The sequence below is a fragment of the Chiroxiphia lanceolata genome, chromosome 1 (genome assembly GCF_009829145.1).
Source record: "Chiroxiphia lanceolata isolate bChiLan1 chromosome 1, bChiLan1.pri, whole genome shotgun sequence".
NCBI classification, from domain to species: Eukaryota; Metazoa; Chordata; class Aves; order Passeriformes; family Pipridae; genus Chiroxiphia; species Chiroxiphia lanceolata.
This window is the reverse complement of record NC_045637.1, coordinates 61,488,211-61,506,242: the sequence shown is the minus strand read 5'-3', so window position 1 is coordinate 61,506,242 and position 18,032 is coordinate 61,488,211. Positions and strand designations below refer to the sequence as shown.

At 38.7% G+C, this 18,032-nt stretch overlaps 1 protein-coding gene across 3 annotated transcripts in view; it reads left to right on the top strand.

The window, feature by feature from the left end:
• Positions 1 to 18,032, top strand: part of MBP (myelin basic protein) — a 115,739-nt gene that overhangs the window by 53,167 nt on the left and 44,540 nt on the right. For all 3 annotated transcript variants that reach the window (XM_032706144.1, XM_032706226.1, XM_032706308.1), the window contains exon 3: positions 7,466 to 7,556. In XM_032706144.1, the coding sequence (XP_032562035.1) occupies positions 7,466 to 7,556 (91 nt within the window). The remainder of the gene's footprint in view (positions 1 to 7,465; positions 7,557 to 18,032) is intronic.

Sequence of the window (18,032 nt, the reverse complement as noted above, 5' to 3'; positions counted from 1 at the left end):
TCCTTTCCTTGAAAAAAATAGAGAGTGAAATATTTTCACTTATTCAGCATGCAGCTAAAACAAGTGCTTAAAGGAAAGTAGTCAGTCTAGATAAGACGAAGGTGATGAGTGGACTGTGAAAGCATCGTTATTGATAGTTGTCACTTTTCAGACCATTCTGGAAATGTGCTTGAAGACTTTTTGTAAAAGAGATGTGCTCTTGTGCTTGATATCCAAAGTTTTTATTTTTGATTTTATTCACTGAGTATTGTTATGGTTCCTCTTCAATTCATGAGGTCAAGAGCTGCATACATCAATGTGCTTGACAGATGCTGTTTGCAGTGGCACTGTAGAAACGCTGCCTGGGTTCAAAGCAGGTGGGACATGTGCTTTAATAATAGTAGGGCCAGGTCAAGTGTTCTAGAGCTGTCAAACCTCACTGTGTTGCCAAGTGTGGGTTGAGGTCCTTATACTGTCTTCACAGTTTCCTATTACATGTGCCACTGCACTACTTGTACAGCTGGTGCAGTGGCAGTTGCTCTGTAGGATTGGCAGAGGAAATAGCAAGTCCATACTTGTCTGAATTTTATATGAGTCACATCCAGTTTTCCTGTGTATGGTTTCAGGGTTAACGTGCACCGAGTGGAAGACATTTGCTTGAAATTGAATATATTGACCCAGAGCATATTTTTGTGTCTTGTTTTAACTTGTTTTGCAAAGTCCTTGCTGTTTTATGAGAATTTCTGATTCTGGCAGTATCTTAGAGTACCCATGAAGTAACAGATTGCTGACACAGCTTTTCCTCTCCCTCTACCCCTGTGCATAGGGTACCTGAGGTTGGTTTTTTTCTGTTCGCAGTATTCTTACAAAAATCTTGATTCTTGCACAGGGTTGTCTGACCTGCTTTTATTTAGTTTTGTTCCCAAATGAACTCTGTCATTTTAGCAACTTGCTCCCAAATGCAATTTGCTCCCAAATGTCCATGTTAGTAGCATGGACACTGTAATGTAATCCCTTGTTTTCTCCCTATTACATGCTTGAAACTCCCTCCTCAGCAAAGGGAAATACCGTATGGACTAGTAAAGCTAACTAGTAGCATACCGTGGGTTCATTAGTTGCGTTTACCTGTTACATTCTGAGCTGAAGAGACTTCAGTTCAGTTATAAAGCATGAGAACCCCATTGTGGTCAGGAACATTTAAAGGCTCAGAATATTCTGTGAAATCTGTGAAACGTCTCCACAAACAGAAGTAATTTTTAGACACCCTTCGTAAGTGAAGGGAAGCACACAGCAAAATAGTGTGGAACTGGTAATGGGGAATGTAGCAAAGTTTTGAGCTGGAATTCAGTGGTTTTTATCGCAACCTCTTGGTATCTTAAGGTTTTCTAATAGACTGACTTAGTTTCTTCAATGATCTGGATAATGTGTCTGAGGCATCTCAGACATTTTTCAAAGGGCCTTTGTCTGCCTTGGAGGTTAGTGATGGGATCCTTCTGTTTGCAACTTCTTTTGAAATTCTCCATCATTGGCATCAACAGCAGCAGTAGCACTGTACTGTTGGAGCTGAGAGGAACAGAAGACTCTCCTGGGAAAACTCTAGCCCTCTGTCTTTACATCACCCTGTCATTTTTTTTTTTCACTCTTATATCTTAAATAAGATTTTGACACGTGCACGGGAATGTAAAAATAATTACATATAGAATTTTGTAGAAACTATCAAGTATAGGATATTTTGAGTATTGCATTTTAGAAACTGAACATAAAGAATCTGTAGAAATGAAAATAAAAGTGAAATATGAGATATACTAGAAAATTGAAGATGATTGTGATTAGCATGATGTTTGAAAGAGTTATTTTATTTAACTGAAAATTAATGGTAAAATCTGAATCCTTTTCTTGGCTGATGGGGACTGAAGAACGAACTGATGTAGGAGTTCCTGGAATGTTTTCAAGAGCTTGAAGCTGTATAGATAACATAAGCCCAGCTTCAGTCTGGCATAACCCTGTTCTGAATGATGGCAGTAGTCTTGCTGGAGGAGTACAAATCAGCCAGTATTATGATGTTAAAATTCACCATTCCTGCTTTGTGCAAGAAGCCTGGTGCTTGCTAATATGTCTATGAGTTTTTGTACTAATGGAAAGGGTTTGGAAAATCTCCACATTTAAGAAGAATTAATGGTTGAAGGTACTTGTTTAATGCAGGTCCAGGTGATCTCTGCTCACCTGAAGAGGGCCAACTGCCATTCCATGAATTCTTGCTGCTAATAAGGGTTGTCCACAGCATCTCATCTGTTTGATTGTGTTAAGCTGTACATGTAAAAATTCCTCTCTTTGAACAGGAGCTAAAACCTTTGAGACTGAGGTCTTTGATAAGAAAGTAACAAGGAATTCTTCCAGCTTTTATGAAATCAACATTGTTAATACTTACTCTGGAGGTTCACAATACAAAAATTATGAAGAAAATTATGGTTGTTAAGATTGACTTAAATCCTGTCTGGCTGATTGCAGCAGTATTTGGTATTTAGAGACACATCTGTGCATTTGACAGACTTAATGATATGTGTCTCTCAATCCTGTTACTGTCACAATTTTGAAGGAGCACATATTCCTGTTTTAAAGATTTTTCTTATTTTTTTTCACATGGAACTCTGTGGAAAATCAGTTAGCTCTGAGAAGAAACAATACATAGAGTGTCCTGAAGGTATACTATAGCCTGAACAGCATACATACATTTTGTGAATGAAAGGTAGCCTTGCATGGTAGAATTTAGGTGAATATCATTGCAGAAGCAGAAAATCAGGAATGCTTTGCAGACTTCTTCAGCTGAGTCTGGAGCAGCATGATCTACTGCTGCGGATATAGTTTGGATTATCCAGATTGTTATTGTCTGCAACAATTTCTGCTTTTTCTCCTATTTCAAAATGAAGGTTTATTGACAGTCAAGTATGGTTTTATCCATTAGAAACTCTTGTCTGTCTTTTGAAGTGGTGTCTGTTGTCTATCTTAGTTTTGTAAATGTAACATGGGGAGGAATCAAGTGTTTAACCATGCCTCCAGTGTTGCTAGGCATTGAGGAGGGAAGGCAATGTGCTGTGGATAGGAATGAATGAGAGAAGGAACTGGAGAAATGTCTATGCTGCCAAAGCAGCAGTTCGTGCACTCATGGTCTGTGTTGTCTTGCTGCAGTTAGAATTCTTGATGTCTATGTGTGGCACTTTTCTGAAAATAAAGAAAATTTTAGCTGTTTTCATTTGTGCCATTGGGATGGAATTAAACATAGTAGCTAAGTATATAATAAGAAAAAGGAGTAGATTGTAAAAGCCAGGACTGAGAGCACAGAAAATATGAATCTTTGCTTCACAGTGGATTTCTTTAATTCTCATTTAGATATAACGCTTCTTGAATAATTGTTTGGTTTCTGATGAGAATTTTTAACTTTGCTATGTTATCATTTAGAAACTGAAGTCATTGAGTAACAGCTTTGTGGTTAAAGGAAAAGAAACTCCTAACTAGTATGCAAAAATGGCAAACTAGTTAAAAAGTGAGCTTGAATACTCTATAGTACAACTTTCCCTTTCCTGAGGACATAGCTGCTTCTGTAAATGTAATATGCTTCACCACACTTTTTAACCTGGCCTAGTACCTGCAGAATATAGCTTATTGTAACTCAGCATTTCTTAACATTTCCCACATAGGTAAAGATCATCTAAGCAGACACTGACAGCAGCAAAATGCCAGTAGCCTCACTTCTTACACTAATGGGTATATATATAGCCAAAACATTTTTTTTTTATATTGCTGTTCATTTGTTGCAAATATTTTGATAGCTCCTGGTTATCTGTATATTTACCTATCAAAGTTTTAAAATGTTGTGTAATATGGAGCCTGTGGTTCACATGGATGGAAAACAGGTGAACTGAGTCACAAGGCACCAGGGGACAGCTACAGTAGGAAGCTGGGCCAAAAACATCCTGTGAAACTGAGGCAGATTCTAATTTTTATCAGGTCTGAATCAAGAGCAGCTGTTCATGTACATATTCACACATATACAGTTGATGTATATGTGTATGTCTTATTTTGTAAATGCTTTATGAAATAATAGAAGTATTTCCAGTCTGTGACCAGCTGCTATCATGCAGTAGATTCCGGCTTGCTACATAGGTGTTTATGGTGTTTTGGAACATGAGTGGCCCGATTCATGTAAGAAATACAACTTAATTGTGCTTTGGTAGTGATTTTGGTGCCCTATGGTTTCTCTTCCAATGCTGGAACACCTGTAGAATGGGGCACATCCTCCTCACTTCATCTGAAGTACAGGTTGGAGGCTTTAGTTAAGAGATGCTTTATGGGGTGAGAGAATTTTTTTGAGTTTAAGTCTATTAAACTCATTGAGTTTAATGTTTATTTCATGCTAAAATCATATATCTCTTCTCCTGGGAACTGATACTGTAAAACAAACCTATTTTCCCTATCACTATGGAAACTGCATTGAGTAATCAACCTGAAAGAGCTAGATAGAATTATGTTTACTCTGTTATGTACAAAGGGCCTTTATTTTATAACCAGCCACAAGCACACTATAACTGTAGGTAAAGAATCCCTCCTGGCACAGCTCAGGCAGCGTAAGGTGATGTGCTTTCACTTTTTCTGTTCACCTATTGAAAGAGTGGAGATAATTTTTTTTCAGGATACTAGAAAAAAGAATCAAGCAACTGACCATGCCTTGACTTTTCAAGCGCTGTATTGCAGCACAACTTGGTTTGGAGCATCTGGATCATTGATTGTTCTTTTGCAGTGATTTTCCTTGTATTGGTTTTAGTAATATAAATATTATATATATGACAGCAAAAATGTGTCATTTTTTTTGGTGCAAATAATAAAGCAAACCAAATCTTTTTAAAGTTTGCATTTTGGTTAAGAAGACATGCCAAGCAGAATTACATCCAACCATGCACTGTCATGTTTTAGGCTGATAAATCATACAACTTTGCTGTCATCATCTTGGAGCTGGTATCTGTCAACACCAACATTGTGACTTATGCAAGGATCAGACAGCACATCTGCTATGTAATTTTTCCAGTGATTTAACTCAAACCAAAATGTCTCAGGGTTCAGTCTTTCTAGTTTCCCTGTGATTGTCATGTTTTCAAAGTGAGGGATGCAAACATCTCTCCACTAAGAGCTTGGAGTGACAACTCGTTTCATAGCTGAGTATCACAGCTGAGTATCACAGCTGAGTATCTGCTGGATAGTGTTTTGTTGTTACTGCCCTTGATGCCTTACAGCAGGTTACAGACTTTCAGCTGTTTCCCAAGAGGAACAAGAGCATGAGGCATAGCAACCCCTCTCCTCCTACACTACCAGCTTTACCATTCATGAAATATAATGAAATACACTTGAAGATGGATTTAACAAGCACTGCCTTTACAAAGCCTAGAGCATTAGCTCTGATCAAGAGTTCAGATATCCTCTTTGTTTGGGAAAGCCCTGAACCTGGTTCGATCATCTAAATGTATTAATTTTGCCTCATCCATGACGACACAATTTTTAATGGTTTTTTTTTTTCCTTTGGGATTGGCTTACCCTGCTGTAGCAGATATCCTCTTCTGCTTTTTTCAGCGTTGAAGGTTGTTCTCCTTCTCTCTCTACAACAAAGCTGAAGTTGACTTGCTGCTCACTGTAGAGCAACTAAAATAGGAGGGAGAACTCAACTGCAATATGCAGCTTACAGAATCAGTGGCCTCTAAATGCAGCTCATTCAGTAAACCATTACAGATGCTGTGGACCTTGGCTTGTGTCCCTCCTGTGTGTGGACGGCACCTAACACATTGCACACTGGGTGGCTCCACAACTTACAAATTATATCTGTGGGGAAAGGACTTTAAGTTATTTGTGCTGATCACGGAGTTGTTTACCCAAAACAAGTTGCCTCCCAGTACAGCCACTACTGATTTCTGACTGGGTTCCTCCGTCTTCCCGAGGGACACTAGTTAGGCCAAAGTGACGTGAGCATCTGCTAAAATTGACTTTCCTCCTCAGATCTAAGAGGTTCATAGCTGATGGGTTTTCTGCACGGGACGCTCAGGTTGGTGCCTCGAGGGAGTGCAGAATCCTTTCACTCCTACAGGAACTTCCTGCTCCAGGAAGGACCTGCAGTTGTCCTCTGAAGCACAGTTTCTCCATCTCTGCTTTCCCTAATTCTTGTCTGCTGCTGTGTGACACCAGTAGGCTTGCTAGATCTATCTGTAATTTTTTTTCTGAAAAGTCTTGCTGTCTTGCTTCAAAGTCTCTTGAGTTTATGTGCCTTTAGTTTGCACTCCTGTATTCTATAGGGAGGTTGACAGACTTAATCTTCTTATATCTTCCTAATGGTTATTAATAAGGGAAAATAAGGGAAGTTTGGGAGTGTTTCTGAGACCCAAGATAGTAATTTTCATGAACAGATTGTAAAACAGCATTTTCAAATATATGTCAGGATTTACAAATTGTATTTCTCCAAAATCACACAAAGCTTTCTGACTGAGCATGCACTTGAGTAGAGCCATATCCATCTTTTAAAAAGCATAGGCATACTACATTTCTCTTTTATTCCTTCCTCAACTGTTAGTCAACTCTTTCCAGTAATATTTAATATTGCATCAGTCACTCCATATCCATCATTCAGCAGTTGAGTGCTTATGCAGTTTACTGTCTGCCTGGCTGTAGGCTTGCGTATATACGTTTCTCTTGAGTACCAAAGTAAAACATTTTGAAAACATGAGTTATTTTTTCTTTAGTAGCAGTATAAATATTTAAAACTCAGGGTTTCACAGCTTATGTTTTCTTCAGCCTTTTCTATCTTGGGAATGAGATGCTTTAACTTCTGGCAATTTAAGTGCTAAAGCTGTTGATTTATCTCTGAGCCCCATCTAAAAACAGGTAGCTAATTGGCACATTTGCTTCAAAAATAGATAAGTACTTTAAAGAGTTAAGTACCCGAGTTGGTTAAAGATTTGAAGCTGGCTGCTCACTTACCTCTAAGGAGAAATATTTGTGCACTATCTTCTGATCTCTTGGTTCACTGAGTCAACAGTGGAAGATGTCAATAGAAATAAAATGAAGTATGAGGAAGAAAGGTGGAAACTTACAAGTCTGTTACGGTTTAAGATCTCTCTCTTATTTAGATGTCTTTTCTAGCCCTCCATCTTATGTGGTCTAGTCAGATTAAAACAGATACAAAAAAAAGAAAAAAAGAAACAAACAAACAAAAAACCCCTGGATTTTCTGAGAGTATTTGCCCTCAATATTTTGCAAAACCACATATATATATACATATACATATATACATATATACATATATATATATATAGCAAAGATACCAAAACTACCTGTGTTAATGATTCACTATTCTTTAAGAATGTAATGTGTATAATTAAAAAGTTTGAAGAGTGTTTCTATTCGAGAGCTATAAAAAAATAATTAATCTCAATAAATGTTTGTTTTACAGAGTGCTGAAACCAAGGTGGAGGAATCAGCTAAAGAGAGTCCAAAAACAGCCAGACTAACACAACAGTCTTCAGAGGATAATGAAGTATTTGGTGAGTTACTAGGACAAGTGGAAAATGTTATTTGATATGTTAGTACAAAGACAATTCCCACAAAGTCTTAGTGATCTATTTAATATTGGTGTACATCATTTGAGTGCAGGCCGTACAGTTCCACAGAGACCTGGAAAGATGGAGGAAAGGACCAAGAAGAAAACAAAGAGGGATTAAGGGTCTAAAACAAATCATCTCTGAGGAGAAGAAAGGTTGAATCTAAGTGTTCAACAAAATTAAAGATTAATGCAGTAAGAGGGAAAATAAACTTTTCTCTATCCATAATGTACAGGATAAACAGTGAATTCTTAAAATTGCAGGAAAATGTGATCAAATATTATGAAAAGGAATCCTAAAAAGAATACTAAAGCAGTGGGGTGCATCATCTGGAAAGTGTGGAAATTCATCATTGCAGGCCTTGAAAAACAGGTTAGACAAGTAACTGTCTAAACTGATGTAATCATCTTGTGCTAGAAGGACAGACCAAATGACCTTTGAGAATACTTGGAAGCCTAGATTTTAGATGATCTCCTCTTGATATTTTTCTGTGAATCCCCTCCCTGCTCTCCATATAGGTTTTGCTGGTAGTTTTATTATCTGATCTGAAAGCTGCATTTGACCTTTTCTTCTGCATTAAGATTTGGAAAAGAGCCAGGGAATCATAGACTTGTAGAATAGGCTGCATTGGAAGGGATGAATCATTGAGTCCAACTCCTGACCTTGTGCAGGACACCCCAAGAACCCACCATGTGCCTGAGAGCATTGTCCAAACACTTCTCAACCTCAGACAGGCTGTGACTACTTCCCCGGGGGGGTCTGATCCAGAGCTCAACTACCCTCTGGGTGAAAAACCTTTTTCTGATAAGGAAAGGTTTATTATTCCAACTTTGTGTTGATTTTTTACTAATAGAACTCCAATAAAAAGCAGTAGTCTAACAATAATGCATGAGAGGTTAGGGCAAGGCAGAAAGTTGGTGTAGTATTTAGCTCTGTTATATTCTAGAGTGGAAACTCAAGGTATGCAGAAGTTATATAGGTGTTACTAAGGCTGTCTAGCATGAAAATTTTGGATGAGTGCAATATTTTTGAATACAGTATGGAATTTTTTTCTTTCCAGGTACAAAAGGAGTGGAACATGGATAATTAATCTATATATGGAAACAATGCTTGTGACCATTTAAACTATTTTTGTTCAAAATCGTCTTTTCTCAGTGAGATAATATAGTGTGATTGGCACATGAGCCTGAATTCTTGGTATGAATACTTCCAACACTGATCATACAGTGCCAGTGTCTGATGAATCCACAAACAGACTTTAGAAATAGCTTTCAACTTTATTAAGTCAGTGCTGAGGCTATTACCTCATTTCCTCTCCATTTTTTCCACCAGTTATTTGCAGTAGATCCAGTATTACTGGTTATAAAGTGTCTCGGTATGGTGTAATGTGCATCTCAAGCTGTGTCCTTTCTCAGTTTAGATCTCTAGTTTTCTTTCTGTGAGAAGGATGGAGACAGTAAACCAAGGAGTTCTCCATCTACCTCCTTCTACCAGCAAAATCTCAGGCTTTTAAACCTTCTCTGTATTCTGATCATTAGCCCCATGTAGCAGTGAGTTAAACCAATAGTTGGTCTAGCCTGTGGTCCATGTGGGGACTGTGAGCTTAAAGATGGGAATTAAGCACCTTGAAGTTCACTGTTGGTAGCCTTAAAATCAACATGCAGTGATCTATACCCTCACTACTAATTGAAGAAGGTCAACATGCAGTGTACTACATGGTCTTTAAAGCTAATGATTTACTAACAAATTGCTAAAAATTTCCATGTTCCAAATCTGTGAACTGAACTGGTTATCTCTAAGATAAGCCAATGATCAACCTCTGATAACTCACAACAAAGAGGAAAATTTCTTTCCAGCTCCAAAACCAGTCAGACTATAGCATCGTATATCAACTCCTTTACCATTTTGCAAATGAAAGTCTGGCTTGTTTGTTGTTCTTAAGATTAGGTCAAAATGGGGGGGAAAGAGAGGAAGTATGGTGCAAATAGAGCCTGAAATTTTCTTTTACAAAACCACTGTAGTGAGAATCAGAGAGAATATTTTGGCCGATACAAGTTTCATGTGTCTTGAGAATGACACTGCTGTATATGCCTGCCTTTCCCTGCAGTTCTGGAAAATTTATTAAAATACTTTGTTCTGAGGATAAGCTTGAAACAATTTTCCCTAGGTGAGTTATTTGTGGTCCTGTGACTTAAATGATTACAGACCCTGCTCAGTTATTCTTCCTATGGCTTGGTCTATGAGCTATTCCTCATTTCTTTTTCCTTCCTTTTTCCTCAGTGATGATAATTATACTAAGCATCAAGTATGCACCAGTAGTTGGTTAATTTATAGCTTCAGCTTTGACTAGAATTCCTCTTCTGAAGAATTTTTAATAGCCTCCAGTCCCTTTGAGCGGGCGCAGCGCAGCCTTCCCTTTCCACACAGATAGCTATTTTACAACTTATTTACTTTTCACAGAGATCTCTTTCTCCAGCTTTCTGTGGACAATGCCACCCCCTACAGAAAGGTTAGTACAGGCAGCGGAGAAGTCAGTTCCTGCCTGACGCAGCCACTGAGCCTCCTTCAGAAGTGGAGGCAGCACCCCTTGAGTACTGCCTGCCTTTTCTGTCTTGGTGCCTGGGTGCGCAGCCGGCGCTGGGAGGAGTCGGATCCCCCGACAGCACTGGCTGCTCCTCTTCGCTGATGCCGCCCGGTGGCAGCAGCTCCCAGACCCTGGCAGCCACCAGAGCGCCTGGACTGCCAGGTCAAGGGTTCTTTAGCAAAGAAGACAGAAATCTCTTGATTTCCACTTGTCCCCGGCCTCTCCAAGGTTAGTATTGCCTTGGACCAGGTGACAATATGACTTGTCAGGATAAGGGAACTTTCTCTGCTGTGAACATCATGGAATAGATGCAATTCCTAAAGATTATTATACAAAAAGTATCTGACGAAGCTGTGCTGTTTGAATATGGTAGTATTTCTTTTGGAAATACTTCCTTCTGGAGTAAGTGTGGTTTCTGCAGTTCTTATCAGTTGGGTACAGTTTTGGAAGCAAACACATTATTATTGATTGAAAATGTCATGGCAGTAAAGAACCAAGCATGGGGATCTCTTGCACGTCTCCTTGACCTGACAGCATTCTTTGTAGATACAAACAAGGTTTTATCCACTACTGTGGAGTACCACAGTACCACATAAATGTCTTAGTTTTCTTGTTCTTTTTCTCCATATGGGTTGGATCTGGGACTTACCATTCTGGAGGGCTTTTTTAGCCTTTCTCTTTAATATTAATTTTATACTGGGTGTATATGAAATGATCTTACCAACAAATGAAGCCACGTTGTACCAGCTGCTTTATGAAACAAACAAACAAGTCAGGTGTGTCTTGCGTTTCAGAGAGCTAATTCTCAAAAGTGGAGTACATTTTATACAAGAGGATAGAGTGGAGAAGTGGAGCAGAAGGGTAAGGGTATGGGAGAGAAAAGACATCACAGTGATGGTATTTGTAACTATGAAATTCTGAATTGACAAGAGTTAGTTTTGTTTGTCCTTTGAAAGGATTTTCTTGTGGCACCCAACAGAGTTCTGTTGTCTCATATATACTGAATATGCATCTGTGATGGGGAACTAGAATGTCTTGCTTGCTACAAACTTCTGTTGAATTTGCACGTAGTCAACATGGTGTCTGTTGCAACCAGTATGTAGTTAGAAAAGGATCCTGAATGACATCTCAGTCCAAGGGACAGAAGAAAATTGCTGGGTATGGTGCTATGCGTTTAAGGAAGTGGATCAGGAGGTGACTGCTAGCCCTACTTCCAGAGATTATTTTCAGAAGTTTATCAGATCCATTGCAACTCTACAATTGTAAGGCAGAAGCAGGGGGGAAAACTGCCAGTCATTCTGACCACTGGGAGGATTGGACCTTCATTTCTTTGGTGCAACCCCATATTGCATTAACTTGGAAAATGACAAATGCAGATTTTTATTTATACTTCATACTTTTTTTTTTGTAAGGTTGAGCATAAAATTACAAGTAAGGAAGATTTCTCCATGGGGGAACTGCAGTATGGTTACAGCATATTCCCCTTTCTGATGGCAATGAAAGTCAAAGTATACTAACTTTTCAGGATAGAATCATAGAACAGCTTGAGTTGGAAGGGATCTTTGAAGGTCATCTAGTCCCACCCCCCCCCCACCCCCCGAGGGCAGAGATGTCTTCAACTAGATCAGGTTGCTCAGAACCCTGTCCAACCTCACCTTGAACATTTTCAGGGATGGGGCATCCACCGCCTCTGTGGGCAACCTGTTCCAGTGTTTTACCACCCTCATTGTAAAAAACATCTTCCTTGGAAAGATACAGTAAGACTTGATCTTCTTAAACAGGAAAGTTTCATTTCTATCTAGTAGATCAGGTCTAAAATTATATCTGGATGTGACCATGGTTCTTCTGGCTTAGTGCTTTCCAGGGATTCATGCTGTGAGGCTGGAGTTGTACTGTGAGGTGTTGGGGTTTTGTTATTTTGTTACTGTTATTGTTTGGGTTTAGTGTGTGTGTGGGGAGTGGATTTTATTAATAAAAAAGGGCAAAAATAACCTTTTTTTTCCCTTGAAAGAAAAGATCATATTATAGAGCTTTTCCAGCACCATCTGCCATTCTCTTGTTTCTAATTGCAGTACTGGGTACATCCTAAGGTATCTTTTTGTATGCAGAGCTAAGAGATGCAGCAAGAAAGTGTACATTCAGCACAGTTCCACAGCGACCCTGACTCATCCTGATTCATTGCTTATGATGATGCCTGCTGCTGTGTCCTACGCAGAATGTCCTGTAGGTAGTTGTATAAACCCATGCAGGTTGCAAAAACTTCTGTCTATGTGAAACTTCCATCTGTAGCAGTTTGACAGATGTAATCATGCTCCCACTTCATCCAAACCTAGGAATTTTTGGATGCTGTGTAACTAATATCAGTTTTGGGTTGGAGTTTTTTGGGGGTTTTTGTTCAGCTGAGGATTTAAGGATGGTTTATAAAGTTTCTCTTAAAAAATAACAGAATTTGTATTCCAGTTTTACAGAATATACTTACAAGGTGGGAATATATGTGTCGGTGTGTTACATCTCTATGGATGTCACTCTTTTCCTGTATCCATTTTTGCTTTTTGATTCTTCTTTAAAAAAGGGAGGGAGCAGAATGTGAAGGGAGGAGCTGGAAGGCACAATGCCTTTATCAGAAGGTGATGCAGTCTTGTCAGGAGCTGGCTAAAAGCTGAGGGTTATCGCAGTTCAGTGACCTTACTGGGAAGCTCTTTGTAAACACAATCAATTATGGAACACAAGCTATGACTTTAATGCAAAATAATGGCAAGCTTACACAAAAAAATCAATGTGGTGAGACAGCAAATGGTCCTAAAATAGGTGTTATTACCATGGTGCAGTTATTTCCTCTTGCCTGAGAAGCAAATGGGGGAATTTAGTGTCCTGTAGGTTTTCATTATATGCTAAGTAATAATTCTGGTTTTCCAGCTGTCCACATATTTCCGCTTTCCTTTACCATCTCTTTCCTTTCCCCAGTATCTTGCAAGACTTGACCTGTCTGCTTTCATCCAGTGACCACTGCTTTATCAAAATTACATCAGCAAACCTGGATTAGCTTTCTGTGATGGAGAGAATTTACCTTTTATTAAAAAAAAAACCAAAAACATGTCTATTTTTTTTTTTTTGTGCAGTTGTTGGAACTCAGGGTTAGCTCACAGCTTTCTCTTTTTGGTGTGGGTTTTTTGTGTCCGCCTACAGATTTATTTTCTTTTTTTTGGGGAAGGGGCTGAAACTTGTGTATCTTAGGTATTGTAAAATGGGTTTTAAAACCTATATGTATTTTACATATGGAAAAGCAAAGTTGAAGACTAGGAACTGATGAAGTGGAAAGAGACCTGTAGGATTTCAGAGGCTGCAGCTGGCCAGATGGTGGGATTTTTTGTTACTTTAAGGTTTGAAGCATTTTCTAGAGTTATAGATATTTGCAATTTCTGTGTTAATTCTGTGGTTGGTTTGATTATGGCTCATTTTAATGGATTTTCTTTATTTAACAGTAGCATTCAAACATTTTTTTTTCTGGCAGCCATCTGGTGCTTTAAACAGTAACAGTAGCTCTTGGATATCTAGCTAGTTAACATGCCATTATAATTAATGTAGTGTTCTCCAGTAGCATCTAAACTTTTAAGGTTACTTTTAGCATGGCACTGATGTTTGCTGCAAAATTAGTGTATAAGCACTTAAGGGCACTTTAACAACTCTGATTTGGTATGATTTTTCTTTTTTTTGTTTTGTGTACCACTTGCAAGCAATATGCATAACATAAGTTTGAGTTTTTCTTATATCGCAGGGACTGGATTTGTTGGGATCATTAGCACAGACATGGAGCTGAGCCAGAGATGCCTGTTGCATTTTTAGCAGTGGTGGACTGTTCTCACTGTAATTAATCAGCACAATAACACTAAATAACTTATTCATTATTTTAATGCTTGCTATACAGTGTACAGAATCTGGTGATTTTTTTTTCCCCCTCGTTTATTCAGTAAGAGCGAGTCTGTGTGAGAGATGGGGGGGAAGCACAATAGGCATTTATCATCCTATTTACACACTTTGTAGCTGGTTGTAGAAGTGAGGATTGCTAAGGGTGGTCTAATGTCACTTGTTGCTGCATGGTGATGCGAGGCCTTTGGCTAATTAGCTAGCCAGGAAAACAAGTTCCTGCTTTCCCAGTGTATTTTGTCATCTTTATCCTGTTAGCACGCTGCAGCCCAAGGGAGTATTCTGTTTTCACAGAAGCCCTTAGTGTTCTCTGTCACTGATCCTTATGTACCATCCAGTAGGGTTAAGGCAGGGTTTTATCTGTAAATGAATTAAAAGTGCTTCTAAAAGATCTTTATTTTGGGGAAAGGAGCTGAAATGTTGCTGTTGTCCCATTTCCAATTCTGTGAGGCTGAATGAACACTCAGTTCTGGTAGTGAAACAAGGAGAAGATTAGTCCTCCGTGAGCCAACCACTCTTCCGTCGTGTTAGCTGAAACAGATGTTGTCATTAAAGTTGAATTATGACATGGCTCACTTTTTAATACAATGGCTAAAAGAGAACCAGAATGAGTTTTTGTACCATATATTAGGAGAATATGAAAACACCATCTAAGATTGATAATGCTGTTGTGTCTTAAAAAAAAAATAATATGAAAGTAATCTACTTTGACTTCTTGCATAATCCTATGGAATTTCATTACATAACTCCTGGATAAAATTCATAATACCTGATTTGAACTAGAATATTGCAAAAATTGTATAAAAACAATGGATTCTCCCCAGGCTTTTAGTGGTCAGTTACCCTGATTAAAAAGAGGCACTTTGCTCATGGTCTAGACCCCATAATTACCTCTGATTGTGAGTCCAGGCCACACTAGGCTGCCCACAGCACAGATCAAGAGAGAGATATCCAAACCCAGATTTTTTTCTTATCTGAATGCAGAAGATAGAAACTAGGGGAAAAAGCGGATACGGATGTAAATATCTTGCCCTCATAAATACAGTAGGTCAGTGCAAAGTTGGTGCTTCCCATCCAGCATGCTGTCAATCAGGTGAAATTCCAATCCTTGCCTAAGAAATTCTGGCTTGGATTACTTAGTGATACTTCTCACTCATGCCCCCATTTAAGTCTTGTTCACTGGCAATACTGTAATTAGATCTATTGACTTTGGCAAAACTATAGAGATAGTGAGTTGAGCTTAAAAATCCAAAATGCATCAACTTGTCCTTCCAATATTAAAGGGGTGGACTGGAGTGTGGAAAAAGCTGTGGATTTTCTTATGTTCGGGTTGATGCCTGAAGATTATGGAACGGCAGCAAGAGAGCCGTTGTGGCTGCATCCTGTCATCCAGCAGCAGTTCTTTTGTGAAAATATCAAGCCTGGTGTGTGATGGGTGTAGCTCTGGAAGGAAGAGGCAAGCAGCAATAAGCCCCCTGTGAAGGATTATGAAAGTAGAGAATGACAGCATGTTATAAACATCCCATGCAAGTTGTTTTGGTGGTGACCCTGACAAAGTATTTTTCTCTCTCTGCTGATTTAATCTAAATTGTGCTTCAGCCTCATGTATGGCATTTGCAAATGTGCCCACAAGACTTAAAATGAATCTGATGGTGGTGGAGAGTGAAAATGAGAAGGAATGCAGAGCATTTGAATGAGCAAATGAAAATTTGCAGGACTTGGCATCTGCCAGCTTCCCCTTGGCACTCCCATCTCTGTACCCTGGAGCTCTGTGAAACTCCAGAGCTCCAGTACCATGTCAGGCAGGAAATCCAACCCATACTTGAAACTATGGCTTTCTGTTACGCATTTGTTCAAGAAGGCTGACTGTGGTTTGGCTTAACTCCTTCAAATACATAGCTTGGCAGCACTTGTGCAATAGTTCAGTTTTATGGGAATAACAGTGTCCCTTTAAGTGCTGACAAGGAAGAACAGAGCAGAAATTCACATCTGAGATAATCTATTTTTGATGAGGAAAATAGAAGTGAAAAGGACTAGTATTTACTGGTGTGCACACACTGGTACTTGTACAGAAACATCCTGGTGGCGACAAGACTGCAGTCGCTCACAAGCCTTGCGAGGAGCAGAGAACAGCCATGATAATGCTGCTCTTTATTTTCAGTGCTGTTCAGAGCAGGCTCCCTCTCTAGAGCCTTCCCTATGCTTCTCTTCCCTGTTGCTAATGAAAAGCTTGGCCTTCTCTAGGCCTTTTAATATTCCCACTTATTTGGAAGGGACTATTTGCATACTGGCTGTAAAGTGTCTCCATCAAAACAGCAACTTTAAATTAGTCTGAGTGATTTTTAGTAGGTGTCATCTATTGTGATTTTTTGGGGTTTTTTTGGGGTTTTTTTTTTTGTCCTTTTTGCTGTAGCATCTTAAAATTTCTACTGTACATCATATTAATCTGCTGCAGGATGACTGCAGTAGAAATCAGCATTTTAAACACTAAACTCAGTTGTTTAAATAAACACATGTATGGACTGTGCAAAAATAACTAAATCTGTTTATCTCAAGTGACTTCAATAGAAGCTGTCTACAGAAAAAAGGAAATCACAAGAGTTCTCATTTCTGTTCTGAAAGATTTGTAATAGGATTTTCTTTTAACCTTTGCTTGTGGAAAAGTGATTGAATGGGCTCTTGAAACAAGAGTGATAGGTTTTGCATACCTAACTAAGACAGCATGTGATCTTACAATAAATAGACGTTGTTTCACTGGACTCATTGGAAACAAAATGAAAATATCGATGCTTCAAAAATAAATACTTCACATTTGACAAACTCTTACTTCCTTGAAATAAATGTGCTTCCCTGAATGTTTATCAGGATGTAGTGACTATTTGCCTTGACAGGACCTCCTGCTTTTTCAGCACAGCAACTCTGCTTATTTCAACAGAGCCATGCCGTGGTTCCTACCAAGGAAGATGCTGACTTAGGTCTATGGTACTTGAAGTCCTCAGCTCAGCTAGCAGACTTGAGGTAGCTTCAAGCAGAGAGATATTTCCATTTTCTTGTCTGCAGAAATCTTGCAACCCGAAGCCAAATGGGAGAAGCAGATAATTTTACTCTTGAACACATGGGCCAAGTTTTAATTGCAGTTTTGACATTGATTGCCATGAGTGGACTGAATTCTTTGCAAAACCTTTTTGTACAGGATTTATTGTAGACATGATACATTTTTGCCACCTTCTGCTTCACCTGTTCATCAGGTCTAAAATTTTCCAGTATTTCATTTTTTGTAAGGCAAGGCTATGTCATGAGCAGGCATTAGTGTTATTCTGTTACCTTTTACTTACTTTCAGGCTGTCCTTTGTTTTGTGTGTCATGTTTAATCTTGTGTGTAAACTGGCCATCCTTAAGATGACCACAAGACCCTTGTTTGATCTTGTTTGATCTCCAGATTTTATTGCTGTAGTATCATGTTCCTTCTCCATTTGTCAACACAGGAAATCTACTACAAAATAGGTAATAGATGTGGGGATATCAGTTATACAGTGAGCCTTATTTCAGTCTAAATGCCCTAGTCATTATTAAATAAAAATTCTGAAAGTTTAATATTTTTATTTATTTGCCAGAATTTCTTAAAATAATTTTACTACTTTGTTTCAAAATACATAATTCTGATATGAAGGTCTGAAAGCCAATTTGTTTCAAGATCCATGCTGAAATAAAACCCTAAACCACAAAGTGTTAAGACTCTTGAAAAATGAAAGCTTCTCTTTTCTTTTTCCACCAAATTACTCTGCCCTTGATGTGAGGGATCAGTGGCTGGCCAACATCATCATGAGCTACACAGCCTACAAAGGGACAGTGATAAATGAAAATAAACAGAGGAACTTCTATAGATTTCAGCAGAATTAGGAATATGCTTT